Source organism: Manduca sexta, chromosome 14 (genome assembly GCF_014839805.1).
Source record: "Manduca sexta isolate Smith_Timp_Sample1 chromosome 14, JHU_Msex_v1.0, whole genome shotgun sequence".
Taxonomy (NCBI): Eukaryota; Metazoa; Arthropoda; class Insecta; order Lepidoptera; family Sphingidae; genus Manduca; species Manduca sexta.
This window is the reverse complement of record NC_051128.1, coordinates 6034369-6046862: the sequence shown is the minus strand read 5'-3', so window position 1 is coordinate 6046862 and position 12494 is coordinate 6034369. Positions and strand designations below refer to the sequence as shown.

General features: G+C 35.0%; 1 protein-coding gene across 1 annotated transcript in view; it reads right to left on the bottom strand.

The window, feature by feature from the left end:
* The window catches only part of LOC119189290, a 27088-nt gene extending 14997 nt beyond the window's left edge, over nt 1–12091 (bottom strand). The window contains exons 1-2 of the mRNA XM_037438478.1: nt 11743–12091; nt 1165–1301 (exon numbers count right to left, since the gene is read on the bottom strand). Coding sequence (XP_037294375.1) covers nt 1165–1301; nt 11743–12040 — 435 coding nt within the window. The 5' untranslated portion in view covers nt 12041–12091. The remainder of the gene's footprint in view (nt 1–1164; nt 1302–11742) is intronic.
* Between the last annotated feature and the right edge of the window lie 403 nt (nt 12092–12494).

Sequence of the window (12494 nt, the reverse complement as noted above, 5' to 3'; positions counted from 1 at the left end):
AATGTTAAAAATAAACATCTATTTCTTTTAAGCATTTTTGACCGATTCTTAGTTGTGAAAATATTCTATAAACATCGATATTACATAATATTTGACATATTATTTGCATAATATTATATGCATGGTCTCAGAAAGCCAATCATTATGTTTTCATATAGTAAAACATATAGATACAAGTTGTATAAAGAATCTTATTTTTGTTAAGGACAGAATGGAAGCGTGCTTCTGACACTTAAATGGATTTTGAAAAATCCAATCCTTTGCTTGTCAGATCTCTTGAAAGTCTATGACGCTTTCAACTATACACGGTTCTATCCACACACATTCATGCCATTCATCTAAAAAGATAGGCAGAGGTACAACTAGTACACCTACTTTTCACCATGTGTATGTAATCCGTCCCGTGATGTAGTAGGGGAATTCTATCAAGTATATATTCCAGGCTCCTGGCTGATACTTTTTTATCGAAAAACAACAAACAGTCTTTACTGATGTTATCTGAGGTGAAGCCCAAAAAATTTTGACCACTAAAATAAAAACAACCCCTAACAGTCGGCACAGTTTATGCCGGCCTGCCTAATTGGATTTAAATGGATTTTGAAACATCCAATCCTTCGCTAGCCAGGGCTCTCGAGCATCAATGACGCTTTCAACTACGCGTTGGTATATGTATAGCGTCAATTATGCCTAACGCTCGTAAACCCCAGAGATTAGCCTTGATGTATTCAGTTGAAGCTTGGACATTAGCTATTGTCAAGTGTCTTCAAATATTTAAGCACTAGTAATTATAATAATCACTGTAATTTAGTTATTATTTGCGTCCGTGACGTAGTTGTAATAACCGTATTACAACGTGTCGTACCGATATCTGCAGGCCAAGTTCTTGGGTTCAATCCCTAGGTCGGGCAAAGTTAAATTTTGTTCTTTCGTCTCAGTATCAGCCCGGACTCTGGAATATTATAACCTTCTTCTTCCTTCCATTCCAATTACACTACGTTACGTGTATATTACGTGTGTGCGTGTGTTTTCTGCGGATTGGTTGAAACCAAACACGTGACTAACGCATTGGTCTCTCGATCAATCACAAACATCAAAATCGAAATAAAAAAACAAGAATATCGACTTACGAGCGTGTTTTGGGACGGAAGGGGGCTGTGTTATTACCTGTATAATGTCCCCGTAATTGCCTCCCATGGCAGTGAAGTTCAGATGACATACGAAGGGAAGATGGTCTTCTCTTGGACGCCTCACTTCGAGCTCGTAGGTGCGCCCGACGTCGCCCATATACGTCCTGTTGCAGGCTGTGGACAAAATGTTATTATTGAAAAAATAAATCAAGTTTAGCTCACTCACAGATATTTCGTGATGAGGGGCGATCCTGTCGCCATATCGGGTATAAATTCCAAACTACAAGCTGATGCTGACTAGAAAAATCCAAAATCGCTTTGTCTGACCCGGGGATCGAATCCGAGACCTCAGCACTACAATCCTACAGTAATACAACTACGCCACCGAGGCTGTCAGTTTTCTTAATAAAACAATGTTTGGTGCTTTCATAGTTTGCGAGCTGGAATTCTCCGTGACACGATTCCCGAAATGTCTGAACTATTTACATTTAGGTTAGAGCAGTTTTTTATTTAGAACAGTCAATTTAAAGTATAAAATACGTTTTAACTAGGAAAGGCAATTAGATTGTGATTCAGCAACAAAAATAGGCTAACAGTATTTCTTTTAGAAAATATCAAACTATTCTGCTTATACGTAAGCTTAAAATACTATTTTTGTATGTTGTAAAGTGCTATTTCGTGGAATTACTGCTCCGATTTCAAAATTCTTTAGAAAGCTTCGTTCTGCCTAATATAGACAATATTTTATCCCAAAAATAAAGACGCGAATAGAGCTAGTAGCTATACAAAAGTCAGACACTATCATAATGTTACAGTACTAACAAAGATTAATGGACACGCCCACAATTACAAAACTAAAATATTAGTTGTGTTAAAATAAAGCCACAATGAAAATAAAGCCGGAAAAACCGAAGCAGAACACCAAAAATTATGCAAGTCATAATAAATACCCGCATACCTGTATTGTTAATCCTTTCAACACAAAAATAGGGAAATGAGAAGGAAAAAGATGTGAATAAAGCGGCGCTCACAATGGCCGGCCATATTTACGATCTTAAAAAAAGGCCCTTTTGTAAAACATAAGACAAGTGTAGGCTATTAATTTAGCTGCATTGTCTACGTTAATAAACATGTTTTGTTTAGTATAATTTAACAGGCGGTTTCCGAGTAGGAAACGTAAATACCCGGTGACAACAGGCCATATTATTACGTCAGGTAGGGAAGGAAGTACAAGACGCGGCAATCCCGAATTGTATAAACGCTCCTGCTTTCTAACTCCTATTATAGTTGTATATGCTTGTTCTGAAATAATATGTATATTAATATGTATGCCACATGATATAAATTTTCAGTTAATAAATAATTCATATTTGAAATACGATTCATTGAAATGTACAAAGACTTAATCTAATTTATGCTACGTCTTTTGATTAATTGATTATTATATTGTTTTTGTTAATAATTATAAATTAAAAAACAAAGGTTATTTATGCTTTTCAATTGCACTAAACTACCTTCAATATGCATAATCAAAGTCGTTATTTTAGAGCTGAATCTATTATGATCTATCTTCACAAACAGTTGCACTACAAAAATACTTAGAATTCTTTGAGCACACATTCGCAAACACAATTCCGTTTTGCAGAAATTCAATCTTCACTATCAACTTCGTATACAGTCCAATTCTAATGGATTCGCTATTTGTACATAAACTAGAGAATCTGAATACGGAACAACGCGAACAAAAGTGTTTTACTTAGCGAACATAATTGAGGCATCTCCGTAAAGACGCTGTTAGGTGCCGGCAAAGTTTTCTCTAAACGCGTACCGAATTGTTCTTCAGAAACTCGTTTCGACGTTACTAAGCGTTTACGATATCTAATGATATCATTGACGTTTTGTTTACGAGCTTCTATTACTATTATAGCAAGCAGTTAGTGAGTTTTCTTATATCGTCTATGACTGAAAATGATAAAATACTTCAACTTTAGCAGATTATCGTAATTACACACACTCACGGCTTATAGCCCTGAAAGGGTTAGCTGAGGCGCAAATGATGCACCCACTTTTCGCCTCACGTATTCCGTCCCGTGACATGATAAGTGGCGAGCCTATCGCCATATCGGGCACAAATTACAGACTATAGGTTAATACTAAATAGAAAAACACAATATAACTGCCCGACCCGGGGATCGAACCGGAGACCTCAGTAATGTAGTACAGTAATACAACTACGCCATCGTGGTAACTTTTTGTAAAGTGTTAATTTCAAGAAAATTAGCATGTGGTTATATCCTATATGGTCTTCTATTTAAGAAATGATTTTACAAATTCATCTCCAAGTGTTGAACTTAGGATGGATTATTTTATTAAAGTCTGTCATCTTTGAAGTTAGAAACTGTAAATTGGCGTTCAGTATTCCGTTTAGAAATTCATCCCCTAAAGCATTAATCCCCTATAGATCAAAATAAAGGACCAATAAATACTCTATCTGAATCCCACATCACTTACCATTAGGACCAGTGGAGTAATTTTACCGTAAAAAAATCTAGGGTTATTAACATAATATTTAAGAAGAAAATCGTATAGCATTTCATTAACCGCCAATAGGAAATCTCATCAGCCATAGACTTTAAAATAAATAATATAATAATAATTTATTTATTACACATAAAATTCGTTACAAATCTGTGCAGTTCTGTTTCCTAAACTAAGTAAAAGCTTGTATTTAAATGTCACATAAGAGTGCGATACATCGAAGCGTCCGTTATTCACGGCGTATAAACCACGAAAACAAATTAGAACAGGCACCAAGTTGGTGGAATACAAAGCATGTACGAAAACCATAGCTCCTGGCTGACATGGGAACACGTGTGTTGCACTAATTATGTGCAAACTCGTCGCGAGTTGACGCGGTAGACGCATTAGTAAAATGGAAGTTTATTCTCCCGCTTACCGGAATACCGGCGTCCTCTACTAGGAAATATTTTTCGTTGCAATGTTATTTCACGAGCGTAGGTGTTAATGTTTATTTCTTGAAAAATATTTCTTGGAAATTGCGGGTTGAGTAAATAATATTTTTATAGATATAATGGTATTAATATTTATATTCTTGTATTTTTCAATGTTTATAATCTCCATTGTTATTGGTTTTCCAATGTTTTCTTTGCAAACATATTTAATTATTTTGATACGTCAAAGAAAGTAGGTATCACAATTTGATGAAGGTGCGTATTAGATTGAATTCAAGGTAACATGTCAAACAGATTCCATTTACGTGTAAGCTACCTATATGGTTTTTAATTACAATTTCGCTCCAAAACTTTCTCAATCAAAACCAGGAACTTAGATTCTTGCCCAATTATGCTGACACTTAATACTGAGACGATGCTCATTCATTTATTGTTACTTACTATAATATATACAATGGTCTGACCATAATCACTCCTAATGCGAAACGATAAAATATTCTAAGATGTTATACGCCTGCTCAAGAGATGCCTGGATCATTTTAGTAATTTACAAACATTACAAATCCATTAATTATAACATATTTTAACACATTGTTTCATCATAAAAAAAAAAACAAAACAATTTCAAAATAAATAATTAATCAGCACATAAAAAGCCATAATTTCGAACAGCTTAGTCGAAATGCAACCAAATAAGGAAAAGTGAGCATCTTCAGTAAGGTTCCCGTGACTAATGACAGTCCATTTTGTAAACACCGCTACGGTAGACTTAGCACCTTATTAAATGAACGTGGGTTTTTTTGTTAATTGTAGCTATATTTCGGTTTAATGACCACCTACGTGGCAGCGATAAAAGCCGAAGCTCGTTTCAGCGGTCGCTTGTAATTAAAGAAGGTTTATTGTAGCCAGTCTTTGAGTGGACGTTGTTTAGAATTTTGCATGTGAATATGAAATTTTATGTGCATAATGCCTGCTTCGCGGTGTTTGCGGTTTTGTTACTTTGTTACAAATGAAATTATAACGGTTACCTCAATTGCATTTCATTGCAGTTACGTGTTTTCACCTCTGTTTAATTGTATTGTGCGAAATTTTGGTTTGTGAATAGCAGTTTTGAATAGCAATTCAAATACTTTTGTCCTACCGCAGACAAAATTTTATTAAAATTGATGACTCAAGTATTTATAAGTGGGTTTTAATTTATTTCCAATATAATCTTTCATAAGCATAAATTTGTCTTGAAGCTGAATTAATTATAATTACCTAAAGTTCTAAAGTCTTTAACATAATTCTTTCACAAGTCACAACACCTGAGTTCATTGTACTTCTCGATAGAACAGAAGTATGGCAAACTATTGAGGTCAACATCTTAGATATTGGAGCACCGCTGGAGCACGAAGTAATGTCATAAAACTAAGTTGGAGATGGGCGAACTTAGTTTACATTACTTATCAGCGCAATATGAGCGCATAGAAAGCTGCAGGGACCATTCAACAAATACTGCAGCGGCATACTTTGCTGATGGTAGGATCTATTTTATATCCACCCGCATAACGATCACCGTACACAAGGTGTTAAAATTGCCATAGTGGTCCACGTAAGTGTCGCTTTCCGGAATCAGTCTGGGTATATCCGATTCCAACAGGCCGGAATAATTGTTTCGACTGCCGAGGGGTAATTATTTCTCATCAGTCGACATTCTATTTGACCCCACTCCACTTCCCATCGGGGGCCTTATTCTCTATCCCGCACGTTATTTTAACCGTGCGTAACAAGCACTTAACACAACGCATCATGTTTAGGACTATAGAAATTTGGCTTACAGAATACCATTCCACGCACATTTCTCGAAGATAACATGACACGGCCGCGTTACGCGTTTACACTATCATACAGAATAAGGGCCCAGATGCAGTAAGGTCACTTTACCGTGTTAATATGAAAAAAAGTTTTTACATTTATTAGATATATTTATGTGATTTATTACTGGTATAGTAATATGGGCTTTAAAAGTTTGAGCTTGCATTTATGCGACAACAACAGAGGAAGATAATAATAATTTCAAAATAATTATTTCTGAGAAAGACATGGCGAAAAGTGGGTGTCCTGGTTGCACCTCTCAGACGAGATCAAGACGTCACATATGTGTGTTTGTATTTTTGGGTGGAAATTATATTTGTATTCGTTACTTGAATAAGTTACTTACGTAAATAGTGCGTAAGTTGTAAGTCACAAGCAATAAGTGCATATGACTGTCACCAACGCAAGAAGTTGTTTATACTAGTAAAGTTTTCGTAACTTATGTGAATAAAACTTAGAGGGTTGAGTCCTAAGTTGAGTGCGTTAAGTTATTCATATATAAGATAGAATGTAAGTTTACATCATCCTATATAAATATTTGTCATCTTTTCTTTTTGAAACACACTGTATATTCCCTTAAGTGCTCCACAGACTGTCAATAACATTGCATAAAATATTGAAACGCCCCGGACGGTAAAATGATATCTATATCGTATGTGATGCGATATTTAGTTTTATCTTATTCCATGTAAAATATACTTTGTGATATAAGTTTGTATATTATGAATAATTTTAGCATTCATTTTTCTTTAACATCCTTTGCCATTCCTTGGATTTTTATTTCCTTGGATTTGGATTATTATTAGATTGTATGTATATATTATACGTTCATATAATAGTAATATCAGCGTTTCAATCTGTTCATCCGTTATAAAATAAAATAAAATCATTTTTTGAACCTATAAAATGTCACAAATTATTAAAATTCTCTTATTTTTACTCTACCGCCAGTTCGTAAAGCAGTTGCTAATAGAGACGAATGAGAAATAAACGCTTGTATTAATCTTTTCAAAATCACTTTATTATCTATGTGAATGAAAAAATAAATCCGCCAAGCCGAATATTTGGCCAATCAAAGAGACATTATAGAGCACAAGTGTGTATGCAATACACAAGTGCACTCTCTGTTCCTTCACTCTTATAGTTCATTGAGGCGGCTATCCGACATGACCGGAGACTAACGGTTTTACGTGCTTTCCCAGGCACGGGGTGTCACACCGCCAACTTCCTGACTGCGAGCTGTAACTGAGTAATTTTTAAGATGGAAAAACCCAGTCACAATTATTTTGGCCCGACCCGGATATCGAATCCAGAACCTTAGCGCAGTAGTCGTTCTCTAACTCTAGTTTTATTATACAACCCACATTCGTTGACTAAAAAAAAATTTTTATTTTCATACAAAATTATTATAACAGTATACTGGACTTAAACACGAAATTATGTAAGACAAAGTGAATAGTTCAACCGCTATGAGCTTTCATTCACAATGCACCGGCCCCTAGGGACTGACTGCGAAAACGCTGTAATCTAGTTCTTTCCAACCTTTGTCGATCCAACGAGTCTTTTGTGTAAGACAATTATCCGGAAGATACTTTAGCAAAAACGTATTTCGTGGGAAATGAGGACGTACGCTGTGAAGGATAAAGTATGTTTTTGTGTACGATTTATTGCGCCGAGATATTGTTTTGCCTAAGAAAGTTACAAGTTCTCTATATCATCGCAGTATGATATACATTATCATTCATATGATAAAATAAATTATGCGATAAGTTATAATGAGATTATCTCGATTTTTTTTTGTTTATAATAGTTTTATTTCCTTGTATTTCCTATATTACGAAGCTATGCTAATAAACTGACGGTTTGTTGCCAGCAATAAATATGTATTTTTTTGTCTGTCAACAATGTTACACTACTCCACCTGATAATAAATGGGATAGGCTCCAACTAGAGTGTCAAATGACGAAAGATTATCCCTCACCAGTTGATAAAATTATGCCGGCCTCTATGAAACCGGATACACAGGATGATTCCGGAACTTGACACACTTAGATAACTACGTCGGGTTTTTCACCTTGAGTATGGAGGTCGCTATTTAGGCGGACAGAAATATTCTAGACCAGAAAAAAAGTGTTTAAATTTGACTCTCGATCAATAAAAACGCGAATATAATATAAACTAACTTTTGCCTGCAGCTCCGCCCGTGTGATAGATATTTTGCACTATGAAAGTCCCGCTTTATATTTTCCCGGGATAAAAAGAGCCTATATTTTAACCGCTAACAATACATCGGTGAAAACTGCATTCAATCTCAAACGTACTGCATGCGCGATGCGTGAACAAAACAAATAAGTTCAGTAGTTCCAACGATTTGGCCCTACAAACCAACAAACAAGAAATTTAACAAACTTTTTCTCTTTATAATATTAGTATAGATAACACAAGATCCCTCTTTATACTACCAACTCTCGCATCTATAGCAAATATTGAATGATTACACATTTATCTTGCAGTACCTAATCAAGTATTCATCTAAAAACAATAACTCGCTATTAACAAAAAAAGGCCAGACACATTAAAAACTATGATGAAATGCCACAAATAACTGAGTCGGACTGGCCTTACGTAAATCCATAAACATATATTTTGGCGGTCTACGCGCATAACTCCCAGGATGAATATTACATAAAAGCCGAAGGAAGCCAACTCTGTCCATCGCTGACACAGCCACTCGGTTGCCACGAGTATATGTGGCCATAAAACTTGAGTATACGCGCTTATACAACGCTTTATACTGTTTTTATGACTGTAGGTGTACGATAATCTATTCGCGTTTAGAATAGTGAGTCATCGGTGTCTGTCAGTCTAGCTTTAGCCTTTAATTGGAGTAACGGTTCACTAAATTCTTAGCATGAATGGACTTTATCGCTTCTTTACCACTTTGGATACAGGGGAATGTCTTTATTTCATGAATTACGGATTAAGGCATGTCAAATAGAATATCTAAGACTCCGTTCAGGTGACAAGCATTAGTTGCACATCGGCAACTGCATGTACTTTACTCGGTATTTTCACATGTTAACACATTGTTACTACACTGCTGTTACTACTAACAAGTTCATATCCGAACAAGGTCTTATAGTTTCAGAATAAATAAATGTATTCTTTTATTTCAAGTCTTTCAATCTACCTGACTTATGGCATAATCCCGCCGGCCGTAAATTGCCCACAAATGAATATATAAATAACAATTATCTATAAACAACATTTAATAAAAATAACAATGATTGTAGGAAAATAGGTCAATGTATAAAAAAATTGACGCAGTATCCCAGCGTTTCTCGTGGCCCGCGCCCTCTCCGTCCCACGGTACCATTTTTTGTAACAGATGTCAGCTAACCGTGAAGGGGAGACATATTAAAAATGCGTTTGAATGACCTAAAAATCTCAAAGGACTCTGACTGTCCTTTTTTCCTTTGTAAATAACATTTTTCTTGACAAAATATTGTTCATCTTGAGACATAGAGCAACAGTGAACTGACATTTGAATAATATTACTTTCACGCTCCTAGTCTACGTAATTTAGTTTTAAATTACTCTTTTGTGTTTCTGTGTGCATTTTCTTTGTGTATGCGGAGTCTGGCGTGGCAAAGGAAGACGTATGACTTGTATGTGTTCTACCATTATAATAGATGGAGTGTACGAATTTGTCTACATGTTATGTACGCGTATATACGTATGTATTTATAGTGATATTTTACAGTTAAAGAATTCGTTTGTTTGTTCTGCTGCTCTACATGTTATGTATTTATACATGTGTACTTTTAGTAATATTTATAGTTAAATAGTTTGTTTTTAGAACGCGCTAATCTCAGGAACTACTAAACCAATTTTGATTTTGATTCACTAATAAGAAGCTTCATCACTCCTGAGTGCTATATATAATAGGTATAATATCAGCCCTGTATTTTATACTGTCCCACTGTTGGGCACGGGCCTCCTCTACTACTGAGAGGGTTTAGGCCTTAGTCACCACGCTGGCCTAGAGCGGATTGGTAGACTTCACACACCCTTGAAGATTCGTATAGAGAATTTCTCAGGTATGCAGGTTTCCTCACGATGTTTTCCTTCACCGTTAAAGCAAGCGATAATTCCCAAAGAATATACACATTATTTTTTAGAAATGTCAGAGGTGTGTGCCCTTGGGATTTGAACCTACGGACATTCGTCTCGGTAGTCCATTCCACAACCAAATAGGCTATCGCCGCTTTTGGGTGCTATAGGCTACTTTTTATCTCGGGAAAACTTTTCCACGCGGGTGGAGCCGCAGGGAAAAGCTAGTTTACTTAATGAATAATTCCTGCATTTGAGAGCTGACAGTATTTAATGAATAAGAAATAAACATTAGAGTAACGATGTGTAATGCTTTTCACTACTGGAAAAATTTTATATCATAAAATTATTTAATGATTCTTGAGAGGCTTGTGCACTTGTATGGGAATGTTCTTTGCAAGTAAATAAATGAGCTGTTTTAAACTAAATAGAAAACTAAATACAACTTTTTTAATATATACTGTTTACTATTTTATACCTTTGAACTAATTTTGAAAAGAGCAACACTGTAGATTCTTTCCTTTCCTCTCTGGGGTAAAACTTCTTTCCAAACTCTACTAGAGTAAAAATTAAACTCAATTTGTTATGTTTATGCGAATGTTAGACATTGAAATAAAATAGTACAACCCGAAAAGTAGTTTTATTTCAAAATTAAAGTGAATCAAATAATTTAGATTTTACAGATTCAAATAAATTATTTCGATTCACTTTGTCTTTTTGTACTACAGCGAGGAATCAAATTCTATTCAATTTGCCAGCGATACCAGGCCACGATAATGAATAATTGAATATTCTATTATATTATTAAATATTTCCTTCCTTTATCCACTCTTATTGTATATCATTGGATGAGCCCCATTGTAGGGTCAGCGTGATACTTTTTAAGCAAATTGCAAATATAACTTAGTTTTCGACAGCCTAAAATTTAAAGATACAAAATACACAAAAGTAAAATTCGCTACGGACAAATTAGGTTTAGGTTCTTTTTTCGTGTTTCCGTTCACTGTACTGCATAAAAAACGTTCAAATATTTATTCGTTCCTAGCTTTGCACAGTATTTGTTGACATAGATCGTAAATACATTTTTTATGTACTCCAACACGATACGTATAAATACTAAAAGTGCTTTTTGGTGCATCGGGTTAATTTTAAAGCATCAATAGCTTAGGGGGTGAAATAGTTTGCAGTAAATAAAGTTATAACATCGATATAACAATGAATAAACGCACAAAATATGGTATAATACTAGTTGTTGCTCGCGGCTTCGCCCGTCTGAATAGGCTTTCTTGATACAAAAGTCCCTAAAAAAAATTAACACGTCAGCGCTATCTATTTAAATATTTCCCATATTTTCGTTGTAGCAAATAAGAAATACGTTCAGTTGTTGCTTTTACTTCTAATACCTAAACATATAAACATTCAAAAAATTTTACAATTATTAAATAGTAAAATATTCTCGTTTACCAAAAATACCAATTTGTTCTTGACTTATAACCTAATTATTAAGACTCCACGCAGACGCTACCAACTCGTTGCTAATAAATAGGCGAAATTTTACACCACTTGCTGCTACTACTGAATTTGTTGAGACAAATGTTACTTACACAGTAGTGTAATATTCCTTAACAAGTTTATAGCGTCTGCGCATGCGTTATATTTGTGCAAATACTCACGTGTACAAGACTTCGGCTCGTCGCTCTTATCACCGCAGTCGTCCTCACCATTACAGTACTTATCCAGTGAAATACACTGTCCAGTGTCGCACAGTAACTCGCTCAGTCTACACGGGCCAGAGTCCACGTTTCTAGTAAACTTCACTTTTTTCACTACATCAGTTGAGTCTATACTCTCTTCGTTCGTGAATTCCTCACTCAGATCCTGAGGACTACACAGTTTGAGTGACAACAAAACTATTATGAATAAAAAAGTCCTATTATTGGCTACGTCTTGAAAGTTCTTTATGATACACATTTTGAGGTCCTGTGTTTGTTTTTTGTCACAACATCTTCGCCTCAGTGTAGTTGTAGGGTACCTGGAACAAGGAAATATATTTAGAGTTTTTTATTGACAACACATTATAGTCCATATTCGGGAGGTTTTGAATTCGATTCATGAACTGAGTAGCGGTTTACATTGGTTCCCAAACAACATTTACATTGAATTGATATCAAAGCCTTCGGTCATAAGCTGGCAATGTTGCAACACGTTTGAAAATCACACCTATTTCATTGGCCATACATCAGTGGAATAAAGGGAGGATTATAATATTATATAACATTTCAATTATTGTATAGTAATGATAAAGATCACAGTGCTTTTATAAACTTGAGTGAAAAATTATGGGAGTTGTTGATTATTTAAAAAAATCTATGGTTCAGTGGAAATGTACTCTAATTAATTGAAGGAAAGTTTTGAGATATTTTCC